Source organism: Microcaecilia unicolor, chromosome 4 (assembly GCF_901765095.1).
Source record: "Microcaecilia unicolor chromosome 4, aMicUni1.1, whole genome shotgun sequence".
Classification (NCBI taxonomy): Eukaryota; Metazoa; Chordata; class Amphibia; order Gymnophiona; family Siphonopidae; genus Microcaecilia; species Microcaecilia unicolor.
In genome coordinates, this window is record NC_044034.1 from 335,311,998 (window position 1) to 335,338,751 (window position 26,754).

At 43.9% G+C, this 26,754-nt stretch overlaps 1 protein-coding gene across 1 annotated transcript in view; it reads right to left on the reverse strand.

The window, feature by feature from the left end:
* Nucleotides 1-19,536: 19,536 nt before the first annotated feature.
* KAT6A (lysine acetyltransferase 6A) overlaps nt 19,537-26,754 on the reverse strand; it is a 290,868-nt gene continuing 283,650 nt past the window's right edge. The window contains 1 exon segment of the mRNA XM_030202065.1: nt 19,537-24,855. Within this exon segment, the coding sequence (XP_030057925.1) occupies nt 22,268-24,855 (2,588 nt within the window). The 3' untranslated portion in view covers nt 19,537-22,267.

Genomic DNA, 26,754 nt, shown 5'->3' on the forward strand with positions numbered 1-26,754 from the left:
ATGCAGTTAAGTGCAATATTCAGCCCTTGACTATGTAAGTTGAACCGCTTAAAAGATAGGATTGCTATTTCTGTGGCCCAATTTAAGCGGTTATTTTATGCAGTCAAGGGCTGAATATTGGCACTTAACCATGTAAGTGCCAATTTCACCTCCCTGAACGCTCACAAGTTAAGCGGCTCTGGCATAGTCACTAACCAAGAATATTCAGTGGCGCCAACCGGTTATGTGCCACTGATTATAGGTGGTTACCACAGACAAGCAATTTAAGCAGGTAGGAGCCTCTCCTGCTCGCTTATGTAATTTTTAATATCACCCAGCATGATTTATGTTTTCAGCGCTCACAAAGTTCCTCTCTCAGAAGATATTTCACTACATCTGCATTGACTTGGGAACCTAACATGCCAGACTTGTTGAGAAGTTCTTGTTAAAACAGCTCTCCTAGTTGTCAGCTTCTGGTACTAGGGGTTTAGCAGAGGGCTGACGACTGCAAGCTCTAAGAATCCCCAGTGGACCTCATTGGTTTGCATTCACACCTCCAAACTTTAGTCCAGCCAAATCCATGTAAGTTTTGGCTGCAGTTTTGGTTTTAGCCAAAACTTTGAAAAAAGTTTAGGTCAGCTTCTATGGCAGGTTGAAATCTTCTAGCAACAGCACTCCCCCCCCCCCCCCTTCATTCTCAAGATGGAAGTTCCATCATTCCCTCCCCCCCCCCCCCTTCAAGGTGATCCATATTGCTTCCTCCTTTCCCCAATCATTATATGGTTTCACATAAAGGGCTACTCCTCCAAATTTTCAGGCACCTCTATCCCTCCTGATGAGATTATAGCCTAGTGTGGCTGTATTCCATTCATGGGACCCATTGAACCAAGTCTCTATAAATAGCAATAAAGCAAAGTTACTTACCTGTAGCAGGTATTCTTCGAGGACAGCAGGCTGATTGTTCTCACATATGGGTGACGTCCATGGCAGCCCCAGGTCCGGAAAATCTTCCTAGCAACAAAGGTTGCTAAAGCCTTCGAGCGCGCAAGTGCGTGCACCGCCCATGCGCGGCCATCTTCCCGCCCGTAGCACGAGAATCCCGCTTCAGTCAACTTATGAAGCAAAAACAAAGAAAAGAACAACTCCAAAGGGGAGGCAGGAGGGTTGGTGAGAACAATCAGCCTGCTGTCCTCGGAGAATACCTGCTACAGGTATGTAACTTTGCTTTCTCCGAGGACAAGCAGGCTGCTTGTTCTCACATATGGGTATCCCTAGCCCCCAGGCTCACTCAAAACAACAAACAGGGTCAATTGAGCCTTGCAACGGCGAGGACAGAACAAAAAATTGACCTACGAAGAAACATCTGAGAGTGCAGCCTGGAACAAAATAAAAATGGGCCTAGGAGGGTGGAGTTGGATTCTAAACCCCAAACAGATTCTGCAGCACCGACTGCCCAAACCGACTGTCGCGTTGGCTATCCTGCTGAAGGCAGTAATGAGATGTGAATGTGTGGACTGATGACCACATCGCAGCCTTGCAAATCTCTTCAATAGTGGCTGACTTCAAGTGGGCCACTGACGCTGCCATGGCTCTAACACTATGAGCCGTGACATGACCCTCGAGAGTCAGCCCAGCTTGGGCGTAAGTCAAGGAAATGCAATCTGCTAGCCAATTGGAAATGGTGCGTTTCCCGACAGCCACTCCCCTTCTGTTGGGGTCGAAAGAAACAAACAGTTGGTCAGACTGTCTGAAGGGGCTTGTCCGCTCCACATAGAAGGCCAATGCTCTCTTGCAGTCCAATGTAGGCAACTGACATTCAGCAGGGCGGGTATGAAGATGGGGAAAGAATGTTGCCAAGACAATTGACTGGTTAAAATGGAACTCCAACACCACCTTCGGCAAGAACTTAGGGTGTGTACGGAGGACTACTCTGTTATGATGAAATTTAGTATAAGGAGCATGGGCTACCAAGGCTTGAAGCTCACTGACTCTACGAGCTGACGTAACAGCCACCAAGAAAATGAACTTCCAGGTCAAGTACTTCATATGGCAGGAATCCTGTGGCTCAAAAGGAGGTTTCATCAGCTGAGTGAGGACAATGTTGAGATCCCATGACGCTGGTGGAGGTTTGACAGGGGGCTTTGACAAAAGCAAACCTCTCATGAATCGAACTAAAGGCTGTCCAGAGATAGGCTTACCCTCTACACGATAATGGAAAGTACTAATAGCACTAAGATGAACCCTTATGGAGTTGGTCTTGAGACCAGACTCTGACAAGTGCAGAAGGTATTCAAGCAGGGTCTGTGTAGGACAAGAGCGAGAATCTAGGGCCTTGCTATCACACCAGATGGCAAACCTCCTCCATTTAAAAGTGTAACACCTCTTCGTGGAATCTTTCCTGGAAGCGAGCAAGACTCGGGAGACACCCTCAGAAAGACCCAAGGCGAAATCTACGCCCTCCACATCCAGGCCATGAGAGCCAGAGCCTGGAGGTTGGGATGCAGAAGCGCCCCCTCGTTCTGAGTGATGAGGGTTGGAAAACACTCCAATCTCCACGGTTCTTCGGAGGACAACTCCAGAAGAAGAGGGAACCAAATCTGATGCAGCCAAAAGGGCGCAATCAGAATCATGGTTCCGTAGTCTTGCTGTAGTTTCAGCAAAGTCTTCCCCACCAGAAGTATGGGAGGATACACATACAGAAGGCCTGACCCTCAATGTAGGAGAAAGGCATCCGAGGTTAGCCTGTCTTAGGCCTGAACTCTGGAACTGAACTGAGGGACCTTGTGATTGATCTGAGTGGGAAAAAGATCCACCGAGGGGGTGCCCCACGCTCGGAAGATCTTGCGGACAACTGCCCTGTTGAGAGATCACTCGTGAGGTTGCATTATCCTGCTCAACCTGTCGGCCAGACTGTTGTTTACGCCTGCCAGATACGTGGGCCTGGAGAAACATTCCGTGACGGCGGGCCCAAAGCCACATCTGGACAGCTTCCCGGCACAGGGGGCGAGATCCGGTGTCCCCCTGCTTGTTGACATAGTACATGGCAACCTGGTTGTCTGTCTGAATTTGAACAATTTGATTGGACAGTCGATCTCTGAAAGCCTTTAGAGCGTTCCAGATCGCTCACAACTCCAGGAGATCGATCTGAAGACCTGATTCCTGAAGGGACCAAGCTCCCTGAGTGTGGAGCCCATCCACATGAGCTCCCCACCCCAGGAGAGATGCATCCGTAGTCAGCACTTTTTGAGGCTGAGGAATTTGGAAGGGACGTCCCAAGGTCAAATTGGATCGAACTGTCCACCATTGAAGGGAGTTGTGAAAAGCGGTGGACAACAGGATTGCATCTTCTAGATCCCCTGCAGCTTCATACCACTGGGAAGCTAGGGTCCACTGAGCAGATCTCATGTGAAGGCGTGCCATGGGAGTAACATGAACTGTGGAGGCCATATGGCCCAGAAGTCTCAACATCTTCCGAGCTGTGATCTGCTGAGACGCTCTGGCCAAGAAACCAGGGACAGAAGGTTGTCCGCCCTCGTGTCGGAAAGATAGGCCCGCGCTGTCTGAGAAACCAGCAGAGCTCCTATGAATTCTAGTCATTGAACTGGAAGGAGATGGGACTCTGGGTAATTTATAACAAACCCGAGTAGCTCCAGGAGTTCGAGAGTCATCTGCATGGACTGTAGAGCTCCTGCCTCCGAGGTGTTCTTCACCAGCCAATCTTCGAGATAAGGGAACACATGCACTCCCAGCCTGTGTAGCGACGCTGCAATGACCGCCAGGCATTTGGTGAACACCCGGGGCGCAGAGGCGAGCCCAAAGGGCAGCACACAATACTGAAAGTGCTGTGTTCCCAGACGGAATCGAAGATACTGCCTGTGAGCTGGCAGTATCGGGATGTGAATATACGCATCCTTCAAGTCCAGGGAGCATAGCCAGTCGTTTTTCTGAATCATGGGAAGAAGGGTGCCCAGGGAAAGCATCCTGAACTTTTATCGAATCAGATATTTGTTCAGGGCCCTTATGTCTAGGATGGGACGCATCCCCCCTGTTTTCTTTTGCACAAGGAAGTACCTGGAATAGAATCCCAGCCCTTCTTGCCCCGGTGGTACGGGCTCGACCGCATTGGCGCTGAGAAGGGCGGAGAGTTCCTCTGCAAGGACCTGCCTGTGCTGGAAGCTGAAGGACTGAGCTCCCGGTGGGGAATTTGGAGGTTTGGAGATCAAATTGAGGAGTATCCCCGCCGGACTATTTGGAGAACCCACCGATCGGAGGTTACAAGAGGCCACCTTTGGTGAAAAAATTTTAACCTCCCCCGACCGGTAGATTGTCCGGCACGGACACTTTTATTGCGGCTATGCTCGCCTGGAGCCAGTCAAAAGCCCGTCCCTTGGTTTTGCTGGGGTGCTGCAGGGGCCTGACGAGGTGCACGCTATTGACGTGAACAAGCGTGCTGGGGTTGAGCCTAAGCAGGCTGGCGGGAAGGTGGATTGTACCTACGCTTATTGTAAGCATAGGGAGCATTCCTCCTACCCCCGTAAAAACGTCTACCTGATGAGGTAGATGCTGAAGGTGCCCAGCGGGAGAGTTTGTCGAAAGCGGTGTCCCGCTGGTGGAGCTGCTCTACCACCTTTTCGACTTTCTCGCTAAAAATATTATCCCCCCCGGCAAGAAGCATCCACAAGCCGCTGCTGGACTCGATTGTCTAAGTCAGAGGCACACAGCCATGAGAGTCTGTGCATCACTATACCCTGAGCAGCAGCTCTGGACGCCACATCAAAAGAATCGTAAGTACCCCTGGACAGGAATTTATGACACACCTTCAGCTGCCTGACCACCTCCTGAAAAGGCTTAGCCTGCTCCGAAGGGAGCTGATCGACCAGGTCCGCCTGTTGCTTCACATTACTCCGCAAGTGAATGCTCGTGTAGAGCTGGTAGGACTGGATTTTGGAAATGAGCATAGCTGACTGGTAAGCCTTCTTCCCAAAAGAGTCCAAAGTCCGAGTCTCCCGTCTCTCGTACTTTTGGCTCTCTTGAGAGCAGAATCCACAACCCCCGAGTCATGAGGCAACTGGGCCTTCATTAACTCTGGGTCCCCGTGAATCCTATACTGGGACTCAACCTTCTTAGGAATGGTGGGGTTAGATAGTGGTTTCATCCAATTCCTCAACAGTGTCTGCTTAAGGACATTATTTATAGGAACAGTGGATGACTCCTTAGGTGGTGAAGGATAGTCCAGGACCTCGAACATCTCAGTCCTGGGCTCATCCTCAGTTACCACCGGAAAGGGAATGGCCATAGACATTTCCTGGCCAAAGGACGAGAAAGACAAACTCTCCGGGGGAGAAAGCTTTCTCTCCGGCCAAGGAGTAGGATCAGAGGGAAGGCCACAAGACTCCTCAGAAGAGAAATATTTTGGGTCCTCCTCTGCCTCCCCTTCGGTATCGGACAGGAGTTCCCTGACTGCGGTCCGAAGCCGAGCCTGTCTCGACGCAGAGGAGCTATGTCCTCGATGGCGATGCCGAGAAGTTGACTCCCGTGCCGGCTGCAATGAAGCTCCCTCCATCGACGTTGAGTCAACCCGGGGGGCAGCCGAGGCCGATGCCACAGGCGGCACTGACGTCGAGGGCCTCACCACAGGCGGGGAGCCAGCCGCCGCATCTATTGACGGTACTGTCGGCGTAAGCACCTTCAGTACCGGAACAGACGATCGCAGCAGCCTTTCCAGGATCCCTGGAAGAATGGCACTGAGGCGCTCGTCAATACTGTCTGTCGAGAAAAGCTGTGGCGTTGGTACAGGAGTCGATGCTAGAATCTGCCGAGAAGAAATAGGCGGTACCGGGCTGTCCAGAGACCGGCGCATCGACACCTCTTGTATAGAGGGTGAGCGATCCTCCCGGCATCAACGCTTCATGGGGGGCCGATTCCCTCAACGCCCCGGAGCTCTCGGTATCGTGACGAGAATGGGACCGATGACGGTGCTTCTTTGCCTTCGCTCGAGGCACGTCACTGGTACTGCTCGGTACCGACACGCCTCCTCGGGGTCGGGTCCGAAAGGGGTCGGTCCCAATGGGCCTGTACCACAGGAGCCCTCAAGGCAGGTGGAGACCCACTCGATGGTTCACTGCTGCCAGCATGTGATGGTCTCTGGAAAGCCAATACCTGCGTTCCCGAAATCGATGCACTCTCCAGTGCCGATATCGACACCGCCGCCGACCTCAGTACCGCTGCCGACGTCAAAGTACCGGGCAAAGCTCCAAACAGGTGTTCCCGCTGAGCTTGTCTCAATGCTTGTGTCCGCTTTTTAAGGCTAAGACACAACTTACATGCGTCTGGGCGATGGTCGGGCCCAAGGCACTGGATACACCACGCGTGAGGGTTGGTGCCTGAGATTGCCCGGTTGCACAGAGTACAGTTCTTGAAGCCGCTGGTGAGCCTCGATGTCATCGATGGAAAAATAGTGGCGGTGAAATCAAAATTCGCGATGGTGCCAAAGGACGAGCACAAAAAAAGGGGGAAAAATTGTACGGGCGGCCCAAACAGCCGCACATGATGACGAAAGGAAACTTGTGGGCAAAAAACTAAGAAACTAAGGGAAAAACTCTTTTTTAAAGAAAAACTAAAGAGCTCGTGCACGAGCACGATGAAGAAGAAAAAACCGGCAAAAAGCCGACTAAAAACGAAGGCTCTTCTTTTCTGGGGCACAGAACCGCCGTAAACAGCCGCTCTTGACCGTGGAAAAAGAAGACTGAAGCGCGACTCTCACGCTACGGGTGGGAAGATGGCCACGCATGCGCGGTACGTACAACCGAAGGCTTTAGCAACCTTTGTTGCTAGGAAGGTTTTCCAGACCTGGTATGCCGTGGACGTCACCCATACGTGAGAACAAGCAGCCTGCTTGTCCTCGGAGAATATCTAAGTCTGCTTCTAGCATTAGGGCTTGTAGATCTGGAACTTTGTTGCTAATGCTGTGAGCACTTGTACTCATTGCTTTCTAGTTATATTTTATTGGCTTTCCTGTATAGTGTTTTACCTATCCTCTTCTATTTTGATGCTGATAAAGTTGCTAAGATGGGTTATTTTGTCATTTTCCTTATTCCTATCATGCTTATGCTGGGGGTGACATCCTGAGCGCACCTGTTCGAATGTGCCACCCCCAATCTCTACTTTAAATGCCTATAAATATATTCAAATTTCTAAGGATCCTCTTTCCTGTCACAGATAAACGTAACACGTTACATTACAACCTTTTTTCTTCCATATATTGCCCCATCTTCTAATATATATCTAAAACATTCTTGCTGACACCAGGTTTTGAGCCACTTGAAATTCTCTGTATGACACAGGCCTTTCCGCTTCCTTTCCATACATAGGTAGCACTTCAAAAGAAGCTACAGTCCTTACCAAGGGGTTTAGCCCCTTGCCCAACTCCTGAAAATCTCTCTGATACAGGTGTACTATTTTTGGCCAGGCCATTTGTCCCCAGTGGATTACAACATCTATTTTAGAATCTTTACTCTTCTCTTGTCACACTCAGTATTTGGTTTGTTTTTCTGCTGTGAATCCTAGAAGGCATTTCACTTTGTTGTGGGGTCCATGGATTGTGCACCCAAGTTAATGCCCCTAATAATGGAGTCTCCTAGCAGTAAGAATTTTCTGGTTTAAGATATATTGCCAGCACTTTGAAAGTGTCTTTTGCAGCAAGTGTTTCTCTTTATTTCTGGCCCCCCTCAGATTTTATATCATGAGCATCACAGTGCTCTAATACAATAAAAGAATCTTAAAAGAGCAACAATTGAGAGGGTGGATACCACCTCTCTGTCACAGTTTGTGATCTGAGTTTATTCCTGGTTTGTTTTATTTTCTATGACAGTGAGAGTAATTGCCTGGATGCTGTATAATCCTGGATGCTCCTTTAATTGCATCCAATTCCCTTTAGAGTTTGGCGAGATCCTCCTTCATTGCAGACAGATGACACAAGCCACAGCCCTCCCGATGGTCTCCTTAGGACTAGAGCAAAACAGCTACTGCACTGAATTAACTGAATGAAAGTCATGATGCTTGATAGTAATAGGTGAGAACAGCTGTACTAGGACAAAATGAATACTAAACAGCAAGATTACAAGATTGTCACTTGATTGAAGAACATATGTATTGGGAAGACTGTATAAAAAAGCTAGATAAGGGATAAGGTGGGTTGAGGCTAGGGTGGGAGTGACTGAAAGTCATAAACATCTGCATGGACCATAAAAATATTATTGAAAGAAAATGGTTAACAAGATACATGTTTGAATTTCACAGCCAGATACCCCTGCAGGGCAACATGGCTATTATACCACAAGCAGTTGTTTTGGAATTCTGAAAATTAATGTTGTGAGACAGCAACTGAATAATAAAAATGAATATTTTTAAAACATGTAAAAATGGTCATGTTTTATGTTTGTTGATGGTAGGACATTTTAAATTCATAGTCTGATGTCATGTACTGAAATGGAAGGAGCTCAAACTCTCATGTCAGAACTTATATCCAGGATATTTTTAGCAATTTGTTCCACAGTTTTCTTACACTAACATGTATCCTGTGAAAGAGAAATAGCAGGGATCTGGGTAGCATGCAGGTTGTCTCCTGAGACCTGATTATGCAAACTCATCATATTTATGAACATCTGCAGAATTTTCTATTTCTAATGTGTAAATTCTTGCTAAAGAGCCATTATGTGAAAGAAAAATGAATATGTAAAGCAACTGAAATAAAATTTTTAAAAACCTCAGAAATTTGGAGAAAAAGGAGGTAAAAAAAGGGTAGATAAACTGTACAAGATCTAATTGGTCACTGAAAACATTAACTTGTTATGAAAAAGGATGAGTAACCATTTTGCTGGCTCACATCCTTCATTATTGAATTGAATTTAGTTCAGCTTTGTCTTAAAGAGTTGCTTTCCAGAGGCTACGAAACCTGCAGCATTATGTGAAAAGATAAAAAACAATTTCAAATTAAGGCCCCTTTGGCATGTTAGCATTTTTAACACACCTACAATTAACGTGTGCTAGCCGTGTAGGCGCCTAGAGGGATATTATAGGCGCATACATGGTTAATGCGCTTTAAAAACGCTAACGTGCCTATAACGTGGTTTAGTAAACAGGGCCCTAAAAGTTTTAGCTAACATTTTTCAGGCTTTTGTGCACCTCCCTCGTCTACATGGCATACATAGATGGCACATGCTCTCACTGGTTAAAAGGACTGGAGGGAATTATTTGACACATCCTCAGTATCAGAATTCAATGGTCTTTCTTTTCTCCCTCCCTCTCAGGACTGAGAACATCACTTCTGCAGTATGCCCGATCTCTGCTAGTCCTTGAACCTGTGTTTCTTGCACATCAGCCTTGGCCACATTTTTCATATAAATATTATTTAATTTTAGAAGCAATGTGATTAATCTTGATCCTGCACTTGAATACACAAACCTAAAGGTGAACCAACAAGTTATAGGTTGGATCGCTTTACTGGCTGACTTAATATACTTGTGACTAGAAGTTATGCTTTGCAACTTCAAAAGTCAATTCTTCAAGCTGCATCTCAGCCTACAATTTCCTTGTATAGTGTTTTGTATGCTCAGATTTCTCATTTTGCATTGATCTTATAACTCTTGAAAGCTAGCTTCAATTGTGGTGGTAAGCTAAATAAAAATTTAATTCCTTCTGTTCCTTTGTGGATCTTCATTACAATCTATTTATTATTAATTTTAGTTTTACTGTTTTCAGCCATTGGGAGGAGCTGTGCAGCTTTGTCCTACACTAAGTATATTATGCAACTTGTTAAAAATGTATTTTATTCTCAATGGAGTGGATATGCTGGAATGATAAGTAATGCTCTTATGGGCAACACCTTTGCTTTCTTATATGCTTGACTTCCTCTGCATCAAGGTGGTGTGGTCTGAAAGGAACAATGCCATTAAATTTGGTTCATTAAATATATTTTCAAATAGGCATGACTGTTATAGTACGGTGACAAAGGTGCTATCTTAAACTGGCTAAAGAACACAATCCTATATACAATATTGATGTACTCCTTTGTTTAGTAGTAGTAGTAACAATTCTATTAGGTTCTGCAGTGCACTTTGAAACAAATTAAAGGAAACTACCTGAGCCAGTCCAATGGCTGAGTGGTAGTAGGGAGATGCACTGTCATGCATTGTGACATGAGTTTGATTTCTGGACCAAGAATCTGCTCTCTAGGTCAGCTGGGGTTGTGGAAACCACCGAAGCAGTACTCATAAGCTGCCCCCACCCCTTCTCAGTAATTGCTCAACACTGATAACTAGGAGATAAGCTTGGAAACCAACTGAATACTCTATAGGGAAACTGGTTATGTGATCCTTGGCTGAGGAGCATCACTGTAATAACTTAAAAACAGGAATATAAGACACAGGGGGAAGAATAAAAAAAGAGGACAGTACCAAGTCAAACAAACAAAAGAAATCTATCAACAGAGTTAATGAGCATAAGTTTCTAGGCATACACAGAATGGATGCTAAGTATGTAGTGGGAGAAACCACAAGCTTCCACATAGCATTCCAGCACACTAAGGTTTTTAACTAGTATAAACAGACAACAAAAGACCTGCACAGTGCGCCCTTATCCTTGGTATCCCTTACCATTTGTCATTTAAGTTACCATTTGTCATTTAAGAATTGATTGCTTAACGCAAAGGCCATCACTTACTTGAGCTACTACACCAAACAACAAAACTATAATTCACACTTAAATCTTATCTGTGTCACCTCCTTACTCCTAGAACTGCTGTGTTGCCACATCTGCAGAGAATGTCATCCACCTCTAGCAGGTTTTCTCCAAGGGCAGCAGGATGGGTGGTGTCATCCAATGGAACTCACACAGGAATGCTTCCAGCTCATTTTCTGGAAGCTTTTTGGAACATTGCACCATGCATGTATACGTTTTTCCACCTGCTGTGGTTTGAAGGACCTGATCAGTTTAATATGTACAGCTTATAGCTTATATATATGCAAGAATATATATCTGCTGCCCTCAGAGAACACCTGCTACAAGTAACTTTGTTTTCTCCAAGGAAAAGCAGGATGATATATTCTTACAGATTGAATCCCTAGATACCTAGGCTGCCTTAAACAAAATTAAAGAACCCTAACACAGCCTGCAACAATTAGGGCCTATGGAGTTCTGAAACAATATTTATTCTCATATTTATTTATTTTTTTAGCCAGCCTGGAATAGAAAGAAATAGGCCTAGGCGGTGGAATTGGATTCTACACCCCAAATAGATTCTGAAGGAACATCTGACCGACTGTCATATCAGGAGTCATGTTCCAAACATTAGTAAGATGTGAATGTGTATATTGAAGTCCATGCTGCAGCCCTGCAAATCTCCTCTATGGAGGATGATTTCCTGGACAATCAACACTGCCAGGGCTCTGACATTATGAGCAGTGACATAACTCTCCAAAATCAGTCAAGCCTGAACATATGTAAAGGGAAATGCAGTCCGTTAGCCAATTTGAAAGAGCGCAATTGCTGATGAAAACCCCTACCCTGTTTGGGTCAAACAAAACAAAAAGATGGGTGGATCTTCTATGGGCTTTAGTCCAGCCAGAAATAAGGCCAAGGCTCTCCTGCAGTCCAAAGTGTGCATTGTGCTTTCAAACTCTGTGGGCATGAGATTTGGAAAAAATGTTTGTGGAACAATTAGCTGGTGAAGATTAACTCCGACACCACCTTAGAAATTTAGAATGGGTGCACAAGACCACTCTGTTGCTGAAAATCTTAGTGTAAGGTGGATCAGCTACTAGAATCTGGCGCTCACTGACCCTGCAGGCTAAAGTGACTGCCACAAAAAATAGGACCTTCCAGGTCAGGTATTTCAGTTGGCAAGTGTCCAGAAGCTCAAAAGCAGTTTTCATGAGCTGGGTTAGAATGATGTTGAGATCCCATTACACTGCTGGGGGTTTAACAGGAGGCTTCAACACACGCAATCAAACAACTAAAGGGCTCAACAGAGATGGATTTACCTTCTATGTGATGACAGTAGGCACCTACTTCACTGAGATGAACCCTAACAGAGCTGATCTTGAGACTTGGCTGAAAGATGTAGAAGGTATTCAAGTAGTTTTTTTGTGTAGGACAGGAAAAAGGATCCGGGGCTTTGCCCTCACACTAGATGGCAAACCTCTTTCACCTGAATCCATAAGACCTCCTAGTAAAATTTCGCCTGGACGTCAGCAGGACTTGAGAGAGACTCTCCTGCAGATTCATTGAATCCACTACTACCCTCTCAACATCCAAGCCATAAGGGCTATGGACTGGAGTTCAGGATGCAGAAGGGATCTCCTGTCCTGTGTGATGAGAGTTGGGAAGCAGTCAAGTCTCCACGGATCTTTGCAGGCGAGCTCCAGAAGTGGGAACCAGAGCTGCCTCAGACAGTAAGTTGAGATCAGAATTATGGTTCCTTGATCCTAATTGAGTTTCAGGAGAGTTTTCGCTATGAGAAGTATAGGAGGATATGCATAATTAAGACTCTTCCCCCAGTGCAGGAGGAAGGCATCTGAAACATCTGCCATGAGATCCTAGTCTGGAGCAGAACTGAGTAACTTTCTTGTTGAAGTGAGTGGCATAAAGCTCTAATGTAAGGGGTGCCCCATTCTGGAAAGATCTGGGCTATACCCATGTCCAGAAACCATTTGCGAGGTTGCAAGACCCAACTCAGCCTCCCCAGGACAGTTGTCTTTTCCCAGCAGGTAAGAGGTCCTGAGCAACATCCTTTGGAATATGACCCATTTCCACATCCTGACCACTTCCTGACATGAGGTACAACCCATGCCACTTTGCTTATTGACTTAGTACATCACTACCAAGCTGTCTGAAATAGAATAATTTGGTTTGCCAACCAATTGCTGAAATCCCTTGGCACACTCTAGATTGCCCATAGCTCCAAAGTTTTATCTGGCAATGTTTCTCCTGAGCAGACCACAGACCAGGGTGTGGAGTCCACCCATAAGCTCCCCATCCCAGGTTGGATGTATCAATGTCTTCTGAATTTGAGGCATCTGGAAGGGAAACCCGTCAGATCAGTGTGAACTAACCACCAAGAGAGACTCTCCTTGAGAGGAGCCATGAGAGATTATTACCATCCTACAGGTTCCCTTTGGCCTGCTACCACTAGGAACACAGGGCCTATTTAGTTTACCTTAAATTGAGGTGTGCCGTGGGAGGTGTGTAGACAGTGGAGGCCATGTGGCCTAGTATCCTCAACATCTGCTGAGCTCACACCTGCTAATTCTGCTGCTTTTTTGCAACTAATGAAGTCAGACATTCTATGAGTTGCATCTAGCAGGGTTCCTATGAGCTCCAATTTTGAGCCAAGTTGGGATTTGGGATGCTTTATGATGAACCCTAGTAGTTCTAGCACCTGAATTATCATGCACAGTAATTCTTTCATCCGTTCTTCTGATATTTTCTTGACTGATCAATCATCTAAGTAGGGAAACAGCCTGTACAGAGATATTGTGACAACTGCTAAACACTTTCTGGTCAATATTCAAAGCAATTTAATCAGGCAGGAGAGGCTCCTGCCTGCTTCAATCACCTAGGGCCACCTAACTGCTGATATTCAGCAGCACTTAACCGGTTAGTGCTAAAGAATATTCGCGGTTAGCATCTGCACCGAAACTGGCTAACTTGAGGGCAGAGTTTGCACATGTATTTAAATGCTGATATTGAGCCCCTGACTGCAAAAGACAACTGCTTATATTGGGCTGCATAAATAGCAGTTCTATCTTTAAGTGGTTCAGCTTATGCGGTCAAGAGCTGAATACTGCACTTAACTACATAAGCTTTAGCAGCGAACCCAGAACTAGATATTCAATGCCAGTGCCCAGACATGGTCTGACACTGAATATCCAGGAATACAACCGGCAGCGGACATACAAACACTAGCTGCCGGCTGAACATCAGCCAGTTTGTGAATACCATGGGCACTAATGCAAGGCCAACTGGCAGTACACAATACTGGTAGAGGTTTCCCCTGCTCAGAATCTCAGATACTTCCTGTGGCTTGGATGTACCTGTATGTGGGTAAAAGCATCCTTCAATTCCAGAGAGAATTGCTAATCTATTCTCTAAGCCATGGGGAAGCAGAGTGCCCAAGGAAACCATCCATGTTTGTTCAAGGCCCTCAGGTCTAGGATGGTCTGAAATCTCCCCCCCCCCCCCCCCAATCCCTTGTGACCAGGAAGTGCTTGGTGTAAAATCTCCTCTCTCTTTCCCCTGGTGGAACAGGTTCGACCTCACTCACCTATAAGAGGGAAGGGAGGTGCCTTGGTAAGCAATTCCTGATGCTGAAAGCTTAACTCTCATGCTCTTAGAGGACAAACTGGTTGAATCCTTTCCAACTGTAGACTGTAACTTGTCCAGGTTATAAAGGTCCATCTTGTCTGTAAAAAAATTCTGTTGCCTCCTACCAGTAAATCGCCTAGGACAGTTACTGAGATTGAGGCCATGCGCTCCTGAAGACAGTCAAAAACTCACCCCTTGTTTTGACTGGGGGAGCCAGCTGGGGTCCTCTGCTGGGCAACAGCCAAGTCCCTGAATCATCTGGGAAGAGTGGGAGAGTAAGAGTAATAGGACCTCTTTTGCCCTCTGCCAAAATACCTCCTGGATGAGCTGTCCAAATTGGGAGTGGGGACTGGAGAGTGATCTGATCAAATCCTAGTGCTTCTTGATAAGGTCCGTGGTTTCCGTGATGATCTCCATGGCATAGAATGTCCACCAGCGTCTCTTGTACATCTAGATGGAGATCAGATGCCTGCAGACAGGTGAATCTACAGATAATTTATAATTTAAACTTGCTATACTGCCTTTACTAACCAGCAGAACAAGACAATTTACAAAACTAAAACAACTACAATCTTGGGACTGGAAAGTTGAAAGAACAATCATCCTGAACACTCAAAAACCAGGATATAGAGGTTGAGGCAGAGAAAAAAGGGAAAGGGAAGCCCTGGGTGCCATATTGAAATATCATCGGACACCTTGATCATGTATTTTCTGCATTCTTGTTCTTTGGCTACTAGCTGATGGAGCTTTTAAACCTTCTTCCAGAGGAGAGTGCCAGTGAACTCTGCTACACTGTACACAGCGTTCTACAAGTGCAGGCACATTAAGAGCTGGTAAGAAGCTATGCAGGATGTAAGCATTGCATTCTGAAACACCTTTTCCCAAAAGACTCCAAGGTCCTCACCTCTCCTCTTGTGGGGGCCCGAAGAAGTGAGGCCTCATATTCTGGGTCCTTTTGAGAGCAGATTCAAGCACTATAGAATGGTGCAAAAACTGAAGCTTCTTGAATCCTGGAGTTTTCTGGATTTTTATAGAGTCAACCTTCTTGAACTGCTGTATGGAGAGGGTGGGGGGGGGGGGGGGGGGGTCTCTCACATTTTCATCTGCATGAGATTATGGATTCTGTCACAGCCTCCTTTGGGGGATCATCAACCTGGAGGATGTCCAATGTCTTAGCCTTGAGCTAATCCTCAGTTTCCAAATGAGATACACTTGACCACCTCCTTTACAAAACATAAAGAAGGAGAGTTCCTCAGAGGGAGACTTTCGCCTAGGTGGTATCTCACATTTTCATCTGTATGAGATCATGGATTCTGTCACAGCCTCCTTTGGGGGATCATCAACCTGGAGGATGTTCAATGTCTTAGCCTTGAGCTAATCCTCAGTTTCCAAATGAGATACACTTGACCACCTCCCTTACAAAATACAAAAAAGGAGAGCTCCTCAGAGGGAGACTTTCGCCTCTCATGTACTGAGGAGAAATCTGAAGCAAAACCAAGGGACTACCTTCTGAGAAGACCTCTGGTGCCTCCTCAGATGCCCAGCAGTGCTCTGAATCTGACTTGTAGAAGGTCTCCCCAGAGACATCTCTGCCTGTTTGGAACAACTGAACACCATGGTCAGGCCTGTGCCTCGGCCACGAGGCACCAAGGATCCCTTGTGTAAGGGAAGCTTCTTCCTTCAATGGGCTAGAGATAGACACTGCACAGTGTGCACCAACCCAAATACCCCGAGGCCTAAGCGTTGCTGCATTATCAACATAAGTACATAACTATTGCCATACTAGGACAGACCAAAGGTTCATCAAGCCCAGCATCCTGTTTCAAACAGTGGCCAATCCAGGTTACAAGTACCTGGTAAGATCCCAAAACAGTACAATACATTCTATGCTGCTTATCCTAGAACTAAGCAGTGAATCCCCCCCCCCCCCCCCCAAGTCCATCTTAATAATGGCTTATGGACTTTTTATTTTAGGAAGCTATCCAACCCTTTTTTTTTTTTTTTTAACTCCACTAAGCTAACTGTTCATACTACATTCTCTGGCAATGAATTCCAGAGTTTAATTACACGTTGAGTGAAGAAATATTTTCTCCAATTAGTTTTAAATTTTCTACTTTGTAGCCTCATTGCGTTCCCCCTAGTGCTAGCATTTTTCGAAAGAGTAAACAAGCAATTCACATCTACCCATTTCTCTCCATTCATTATTTTATAGACCTCTATCATATCTCCCCCAGCCGTCTTTTCTCCAAGTTGAAGAGCCCTAGTCACTTTAGCCTTTCCTCATAGGGAAATTGTCACATCCCCTTTATCATTTTCATCACCCTTCTCTGTACCTTTTCTAATTCCACTGTATCTGTTTTGAGATGCAGTGACCAGAATTGCACACAATATTTGAGATGCAGTCACACCATAGAGTGATACAAAGGCATTATAACGTCCTCATTTTTGTTTTCCATTCCTTTCCTAATAATACATAACATTCCGCAGGCAGTGTGTGGGCCTCCAGGATGGGGTGAACCACTTTCCAGTTTTGGTGCCACAGCTTCTAACCACACAAAGAAGGGTATATCAGGGGTAGGTCTTGGTTTCTCAGAGGCTATCGTGCCCTGTCCAATGCCATGGAAGGCAAGCTACCTTCATACTGGAGGCGATTTAAGGGCGCCTGTGATTTCAGTGTCTTGAGGCACTCAGTGCCTGCCATGCTTCAAGAGGAAACGATGCCTGTGCACCTTTGCCTTGGCTCAACGTTTTGCATCCTGACCACTACATTGCTGAAATGGGGATATCCATATGCAATTATTCATCGTGTGTATAAATGGGCTTGGTACGCTCAGAGATCTTTCTTACTTTTGGACAATTTTATATGTGTCTTAAGTTATTCAACTATGGCTCCTCAGATTGCTCATCTGATTTTTTAACACTGGCAAATGCTGACTTTTCAATCAGTGTTTCAACATCATCTATGTATTATTACCTATAACCGGGAGCGCAATGTAAGAGATCACATGCTACATTCGGTCACAGTAACTCAGCCAGAAGTTCCTAGTCAATCTAGGGGGCATCGCCCCTGTGGCCAATGTCAATTTTAACCTTTATTTGTAGTGAATGGAAAAATCCTGGGACATTGAATATTTATTCTTTACATCATTCTACAGATTGTGCTTCCTCTTATGTGGTTTATGTCATCCAATGCCCTTGCAGTCTTATGTTGGACACACTAGTAGAAGAATGAAGACATGTTTAGTGGAACATAAGAGTCGTTTGCATACTAATACTGCACCCTTGGAGGCACATTGCCTTCAAGGACAACATGTTTTTCAAGATCTGTTTCTCCTCAGGGTTTATTTATTTATTGCATTTGTATCCCACATTTTCTCACCTGTTAGTAGGTTCAATGTGGTTTACATGGAACAAAAGGGACGGAGACATGGTAATGAGAATTCCATCATTTAAATGCTTAGGGTCAGGGTGGTGGGATTTTTTTTTTGAATTCCATGAATTATGTTTTGAGTTTGTTATTGCTGTTCTCAGTAACATCTGTGCTTATATATTTTCTATTTAAACATTTTTTTCTCTCTCTCATTTGAGTTTTGTCGGTATACTAATAAAATGTGATGATGTCATTTTTAGGAGATGTTTTCTTTGCCTGGAGCCATTTAAAAGAAAGTTACTTCCAGTTGGAGCCTATACAGCTGATGTCTATCGGAGAGAGGATACTCACTCGACTCCCTGAAGAAATCACCATGATGAAACTCAAAGTGTTGGGTGTTTATTTAGGGGAGTTGCCTTTTTATTTCTCCACATATTGCAGCTGAGGCTTTGTGATTGCAACAAATAAGTGAACTCTTTATTATCAATATTTACAATTTGAAAGAATTTGGAAAGATTCTTTAAGATTATAATGTTGACTGGAACTTAGAATGTGAGCCCACTAGGGACAGAGAAAATACTTGTATATAATGTGTACAGTGTTGGTAGTGCTATAGAAATGATTAGTGGTATGACTGGTAGTAGTAATTGCACTTTGCACTTGTTTGGAGAATAGCCTGATGAAAGAAAAGCAAACAATACACCCAATTGACAGTTATGTGTTTATGCACCGCGTTATGGGCAAGAGCAATATCTGAGGGCTTCTCATATTTCACTATTTATGTACTATTTTTTGATGACTTTCATTTTCTGGTTATTTGTATTTCATCATTTTAGTGGTACCAGAGGGATCACGGATTTTCATTATAAGTTTCTGGTTCAACGATTTGCAACAGCATCCCTTGGTGCTGACGAATATAAATACTTCCTCTTCCTTACGGGATGGTGAGGAAATTGGAGGATGCCCAATCCTGACAGTCTCTACTGACATCTCATGTCAAGGGAAGTTGAGGCCTTCTTGATGTTGATGTGTCCCCAGTGTCCAATGCAGATCCCAAAGCCATGGAGACTGAAGCCGATGTCGATGGATCAAACTTTGCAGTGCTGAAAATCCTCTTTCGCTGCATCTTATGACCTTTGATGCTTCTCCTTGACATTTGCAGAGTTTACAAGAGGACGAATCCTGATTATGTCCAAGACATTGCAGGCATCAGTTATGGGTGTCTGTAATGGACATGGTCCTATTGCACTGGGTCAACTCAGAAAGCCACTGGTTTCTTTCTGTTGGGAAAAATAGCCGCAGCAAAATCAAACAACTCAATAGTGGAAAAAATTAGCAGGCTGGCTGCCCAAAGCCTAGAAAGGCCATGAAAAATAAAGAAAAGCCAAAAAACCTGAATGGAAAAATAATGAGTAAAAAGGCCGTGCATGGCAGAACAGAACTTACAAATTGCAGGTGACAAATGCTGAGGAAAAACACACTTTTATGACAAAACACAACTCGAGCTGACAGGAGGGCTATGAAAAATGTCCGTACAGCTTGGTGGAAAATCAAAGAATGAACAGCTTCCGCACGACAGCAGGTGAGAAGACACATGCAGTGAGGTGCAATGCTTCCAAAAGCTTCCAGAAAATGAGCTAAGGAGCATTCCCATGTGGGCTCCAAAGGACGATGTCACCCATATTTAAGAATATATCATCCTGCTTGTCCTTGGACAAATCTAATTCATCATAAAAGCTACTCTGAATACTACCTCTACAACAAACATGTCTCTGTTCCAAAAGAATTAAAAAAAAAAAATTACACATGTAAGACCAACATTCAAAATGGCTCAACATAATTTATTTTTATGTTAAAATGTACAGAGTTCTTTTGAAAGTACTTGCTAGAAAGGAAAAAAGTGATATTACATACAAGGAGAGGAAGGGAAATCCCTTGGCCCAGGAGCGTATGACACAAAGAAATACAAAGGCATCTAGGCACCCTTCCCCTTAGCTTACAAGTCACCAAGAGCAAAGTACAAAGAGCTTACAAAACAGGAAAAGCAAATATAAACAGACAGGAATAGACTGGCGTCATTTGTACATGCGGGTTTAGAGGCATTTGGAGCTCTAGTCACACACTCTAGAGATCTGTTTACAGAGAAGTTTTATCTTTCTTAAAATAGTTTTCAATATTCTACAACAAAGATAAAAAAATTTTAAAGATGGAATGAAATGAAAAAGCTCTTATTTAAAAGGCATCAAAGTCACTAAAAAGTGAGAGGTCTTTATTTTAGATTACCCAAGTTATCTGGCTAAAAATACATTTTTTAAAAATGTTTAAAACAGAACTGCAAAAATGAGATGTACATTACTGTTTGGGATAATTTTGTTACAGAAAAAAATATATATAGTTAAATACACATGGGTAATGTTGCTTTTGGAAAAGAGAGTTGCCCAACTGATTAAAAATAAAACAAATTAGGCCCAAATATGTTCATTATCCTGCAGTAAGCACCCCTCTTCACATGAAATATTTGAAGGGTCTCTCATCCCTAATAAGGAGACAGTTATGTTGCTAAATATCGTACCTCTCAGTACGATATGGCACACCACTATTCCTTTGGGAATGGCCTGAGAATTGAAGTTGTAGATTCACCTTCCCTCAGGCATGAAGAGATGAGAAGTACGAATGTGTGGGCACATCCCTTCCCACATGGCATGCGCAGAACAGAGGTGAACTGTATGTATATTGTCTTATTTTTTAAATAGTGTCAGAATTCAAGCACTCTTGGAAGAGACAGAGATCTGAGACAAGAATAAGGGAGGAAAATGCCAGAAACTGAGTAGAATCTGTAGCAACAGTGGGTGGGTCAAGTTGGCCTTACTTGCTGGCAATAATTTACCCTCCATAGTATCTATACAGAACTGGTGTGCAATTTGGATGTGTACCTCTTCACCTGCACAAAAATGTGCCTTTATAACTCCCTCACAAGTGTACACAAATTACATGTAGTTCGGATGTACTCTGCCAAATCCTCACACGCACTATCAGGCTATTTTAAAGTGAAATAGATGTCAGCATGCTCACAAAGGTGAAAAAAAGGTGTATTTTGGGAGGAACTGATTCTGCATCTCCCTCTTACACCCGGTATAATTAATTGTTTGTCAAGAGTCATCTCCAAGGAAGATGGGAAAGCCCATGAGACTCTTTGCTTACTTTGTGCGTGTGGTTTCTTTTTTTTTTAAATAGCTACTGGCTGTGGGGATACTAAAATGGACACTTCCAGGTAGAAAGAAGCAAAAATCAAAACACTGTTCTCCATCTTTTATATGTAAATTCAAACAAAAAAAGTAATACACCTCTGAAGAGAATCCTCAAAAGACCTGTAATATACATATGAAATCCTAGTACCTCAGCAGAAGAGAAAGATGAGAAGGGCCTCAGGGAAATATCTCTGTGTTGGCATAGAATGGAGTACAAGGTTGCTTTGAATTCAGAAGCACTCATTCCACAAAGTCAACAGTTAAATAAACATCAAGATGACTGTCAAGAAGAAAGGGGGCACTACAGGACAGGAGCAGATCACTGTCTTTCAGTAGGCCACTATAAGATAGAAATAGAGCACTGTCTCTCCCTGCAAAACATAAAGGGCTGAACAAGAAGGGAGTGGAGCACTGTCTCTCTTGAGAACATAATGGAAATAGATAACAGGGGTAGAGCACTGTATCTCTAGGAAGGACACAGGGGGCTGAGGATTGCATGACAATCTCTTCAGTGTGCAGAAGTGACATTCATTATACATCCAGGGCTTGCACAAGGCTTACAGCAGCCACAGAATATAACAAATGGTCTCTTCTGACCGTGAGAACACATACAACAATGTGGAATTATGCTTTTCCTGGGAGAAGAGACTTTCAAATTCAACCAAAAACACTGACAGAAAGAAAACATCTCATAACAGAGGCAAGAAAGGTGACCTTCTCCAACTAGTTTTAACAACACAAAGAGCTTGTTGTACCCCCTCTATTAGGTAAACAGAGAGAAATGTCAGATGATTACACTCCATCTGATGGATAAGTGCCTCCTGCTGGAGAAGAGAAACCTAAGAGAAGGATATGAGTTCAGGGCTCCTCCCCTCTGACAAGAGTAAAGAGATACACGCTGGGCGAAGCACACAGCAGGGTGTGCAGACAAAACATTCAAAATTAAATAAAATACACCTAATTCTTTTTCACACAATTCTGTCCATTTGTGGGGTTTTTGCTTTTTTGACATAAGGCTTTTTATTAAAGATTTTGTGCATGTCTTTTTTTCCATAAACTGTTTGAAAAGGAATTAGTTGAAACTGTTTTACCTCAGTGAAGACAACAAACAAAACCCCAAAAAATAAACAAAAAAATAAAACTAGGCTTTCTAAAAAATAAAATAAACCAAAGCCTGTCCTGGGAAAACCCTCTAAATCTACAATAATATTCGGACTGGAAAAAGATCTGTGTGGCTTGGGTATGTCAGTATAAAAGGTTCCATTATTTATATATATATGTCAGTTTATAGGTTATTAGTTTGCCTCACTCATCTCCTCATGTAAGGTCCATTGAGCGACTGCTTGGGCACCCCGGCAGGATTCATGTAGCTGTGATGGGGTGGGCCAGTGTACATCATGTTTCCATGAGGGTTTGGCTGCATAGGCTGCTGGGTATAGGCCTGACTTCCCATCATTCCCATTTGCATCTGCATAGGATACTGTGCTGTCTGGTTCATATAGGCAGGGTTGCTATGATAACTGCTGTTCATCATAGGCTGTGTCATTCGATAACTGTTCATGGCATTTAAGGTGTTCATATTCATGGAATTAACATTATAGGGAGTTGATGGCATTAGGTTTACCCCCATGTTCATGCCACGTTGTACAGCTAGTGTACGAGGACCTGTCTGCATTGCCACTGCTGGAGGACTGCGGCCATAGAGCTGCTGCTGGTGAGATGTCGCAGAGGGCAGTGGTGCTGATTTGGAGCGAATGGAAATATGCCCCTTGACCGGCATTTGCCCCTGCAACCTCTGAGTGTGGGGAATTCCAATATTGGTGGCAGACATGTTGCACTGGAGCAAGGGGGGTGTGAGGTTCATTGGAGTGGAAGCAAGATTTGGTGGGGGTGTCATGGTGGATTGTGCTTGGGGGCCCCCAGCTAACGGATGTGATGGAGCTAGCTGAGCCAGCCCTGTGTTGGACAAAGAAACATTGGTTGCATAGGAAGTCACTGCAGGAGAGTGACTGTAAGGCATGGCATGTGGGTCCATAATGGTGTTTGTCAGCTGCTGGAGCTTGGCTAAGCTAAATGTGGCTGATGGCTGGGAATAGCTGCCAGCACCAAAGTCTCCTGGATATATGCTTATATTGCCAGTACTTCCAGATTCTGGAATTTCCATGATCATGGGTGTTGGGGTGAAGCTATTGTTCATACTGCACTGTGACAAAGGTGGTTGTTGCTGGGGTGGGGGTGGAGGCTGAGGCTGCTGTGATGGAGGTGGTGGCTGCTGTTGTGGTTGCGGGGGTGGCTGCTGTTGCTGCTGGTTACTTGGAGGTCTTTCTACAACACAACTCTGAGGTGATTTAATATTGCAGTTTGCAGTAGATGTCACACTGTTCTGTTGCATCATGCTACAACTGTTGCTGATATTTGCCATTTGCTGGGTGACAACACAACTGTTCTGTGTAAGGCTGCTGGAGGAAGATAATCCCCCATAGGAACAGCTGCTTTGAGAAGAGCTGTTTCCACAAATGCTGCTTCCCATTGTGGAGTCATAACTGCTTGGATTCTCATAATTCTCAGTAGTGCTTTCAATGCTGCCCAGGTCACTGAAGCCACTATCTACCACCTGCTGCGAGTGGTCGGAAACAGAAGGCACATCCATCATGGGGCTGGTCTCCATGTTCTGCATAGAGGGTGCGGACAGGGATCCTTGATCTGGGCTTATCTGGGTATAACTACTTTCAAGGGGTGGCACACTTGGACTGTTGACAGAACGTACTGATTGGCTTGGGTGAGACTGAACAGAAGAGATTGGGCTGTTGTGTTCAGAAGTATGGCAGTCTTCCACCATTGATATTTGTGGGTCTTCTTCAGCTTGAGTATAACTCTGCAAGGTCTGACAAGCTGCCAGTGTTTCCTCACAGTCTTGATAAGCACCATCATGGTCACTGCTCTCTTCCTGGGTCAAGGACTGGACAGCTTGGACAGTTTCCAAATCCAGCTCACTATGACGAATCTCTTCCTCTTCTTTTAAGTTCACCAAACTTTCTTTAGTGTTCTGTTCTTCTTCAAGATCCTCTTCGGAACCTGCCACATGCTCTGATGAGACCACAGAAATATCATGAGAAGGCTGTTCCTCTTCAGAATCTGGCTCTACTCCATCTTTGCTTTTGATGTCATCCCTACTGCTCTGTGTGCTTGTGTCTAAAAAAGACTCCTGAACATCATGTTCCTCCTTGACCTCTTCACGGACTGATAATTCATCAGTATCATTCTTTGTATACTCAAGATTACCATCATCCTCATCATCAGCATCATGGTCCTCATGCTGGTTAACCACTGCTATTACTACCTCTTCTTCCTCATGGTCATGTTCTTGCTCTGCTTCTTGTGATTCCACTTCTTGTGGTTCCTCTTCAAATTTCCTGTGCTCTTCCACCAGTCTTGGTTTTTCCTCAGGTTCTTCTAGATCAGCCTCTTTCCCTTCTGCCATTGGTTTTCCGTTGCTGTCCACAGATGATGTAGTTTGGACTTCACTGCCACCTGCATCTTCCTCATCTTTTTCCTCTACGTCTTCTGCATGCAAGTTTTCAACTTTCCTACCCTCTGCTAGTACCATGTTATCCTTTGTCACCTCCAAAAGTTCTTCTTTTTCCTGTGCTTTACGCTCTGGTTTAGAAATAGCCATTACTTCTGCTCTGCTCATATAAGATGATGCTACTGGAACTTCTCTGTTTAGCTTAAAGCCTGCTTTACGTCCTGGTCTCTTCTTCCAGTGAACAGGTTTACGGCTTTTACCTTTTGGCCATCCCTTTTTCTTTTTTATAGGAGTGGAAGCATCTGGCTGAGGTGGGGCATCATTCAATTCTCGTGACCTCAATGCTGATATAGGCTTCAAAACAGGCGAACCTGAAAATAACAACGAAAATTACTAAAAAGTAAATCAAAAAAGAATCAAATTCAGGACTAAATTTCTCTTTCAGCATCTCTAAGGTTAATAGGGTGAGCCCATGCATTTCCATTCAGCTGATACTGTAAACACTAAAGTAGAAAAATACATTCTAATGCCTGTTTTTTATTGAATCTAAAGTCACTGTTTATAGTTTAAGCTTTCTATCTTCCTTGCTCTTAAGTAGGAATCATGAAGCAGAAAATTTGTACAAGAATATGCAATTAGTTCCTTTACTTAGCTACTGGTCTATGCTATTGCAAATAGGAACAGTACTGATATGTCTGAAAAGCCAAAGTATAATGGCTTTATACTGAGAACATGGCATAACAAATGTATTAAATCATATTTTTCTGTGAACACGCAAGTGGTATGCTGCTAAGGGTTAATGAATGACTACATTGCAAGTGTCAGAATCAAATCATCCTTCTCTAATACTAGTAAACATTTCCACTCTGGCTGAAATATGCTGTTAAAACAGATAGAGAGAGTGAAGGGGAAGGAGGAAGAATATGAGGATTACATAAAAGTCAGGTTACCATGCCTCAAAAGGTATAACACTGTACAAAGCTAAGGTACAGTGGTAAATGAAAAAAAAATGCTTTCACTTAAAACTTAAGGGTGTTCTTTTTGGTATCCCATAACCCACAGCAGGGCTCACTGAGAAAGCCCCCTTGGGCGCATGCAGGTTCCTAACAGGTGAGAGCATGAGAAGAAAATGAATGTTCTTTTGGTATACACAAAGTTCAGAATTAATTTTCTCTTTCAATCCTGATGTTTCAGAGAGGTTTATAAGATCTGGATTAAAGACCTGGGCCTGTGATAAGAACAAGAGTTCCAATTGGTAGGAAAAGAAAAATACCTTACCCTACCCAGATTTTTCAGAACATTTTGAAGACATGACCACACACAGGTCGATATGTAAAAGTATAATCAGGTATAGCTTGCTGGGTGAATTAATAAACTCTGGCCATACATTATATGGCCAAAATTTATCTAAGTATGAAGGGCCATAGGCATTCCGAGGAGTGGAGCCACAAGTTATGCAAACAGCAGCAATATTCAGTCTTTAAGGAGATGTCTGGGTTACAGTTAGAATTATTAAACGTTAATTTATTCATTTAAAGTTTAGGACTGCATATTCAGTGGTCATTTTAAATGGATAGGCTGAATGAAAATTCACTTAAAAGCTATCTAGAAATCTTATCCAGATACTTTTGAGCACCAGCCATCCTGATGAAAACTGACCCCACAGCATCTGATCAGGCCAAATCTGAAATTTGGAAGCAGTTATATCACATCACAACTTCAGTTCTTGTTATCATCCATTCATTTACTTCTCACAGACTCTCAAGGCCCAGTAGACAGCTCAAAAGATACAATCCTAAAGAGAAATACTCAACAGTGTAATAACTATGTGGCAACAAGATATAGAAACCAGAGAAGAGGGGCTAAAATAAACCCAATATACAAGTAGAAAACCATGCTGCCATGAAATCTACCACTATGGGTAAGCTGTTCAGTTTTCTCTCTCTCACTCACTCTATTCACCAATACCCACAGACAATTTTATCAGGCAGTTTTTCAATGAATTCATTAATATTTTGTGGAAGCTCTGTATTTATCAGCAGGTTTTAGGAGTCTGAATGAGAAGAGAATAGATTGTAGCATGATGCCACAATACAATATCTCACAAGTTTAAAATATTGGCTAATTCAATTTCTATTCTGCAATTTACAAAATAAAACTTATTTCAGCTCTAGTTCCTGAAGGCTACTAGTAAGGACTATAAATTATGTTGCAAATTGTAATTTGTGTGAATTCCAGTGCAGTAACATGCAAGGACATCATAAAAATGC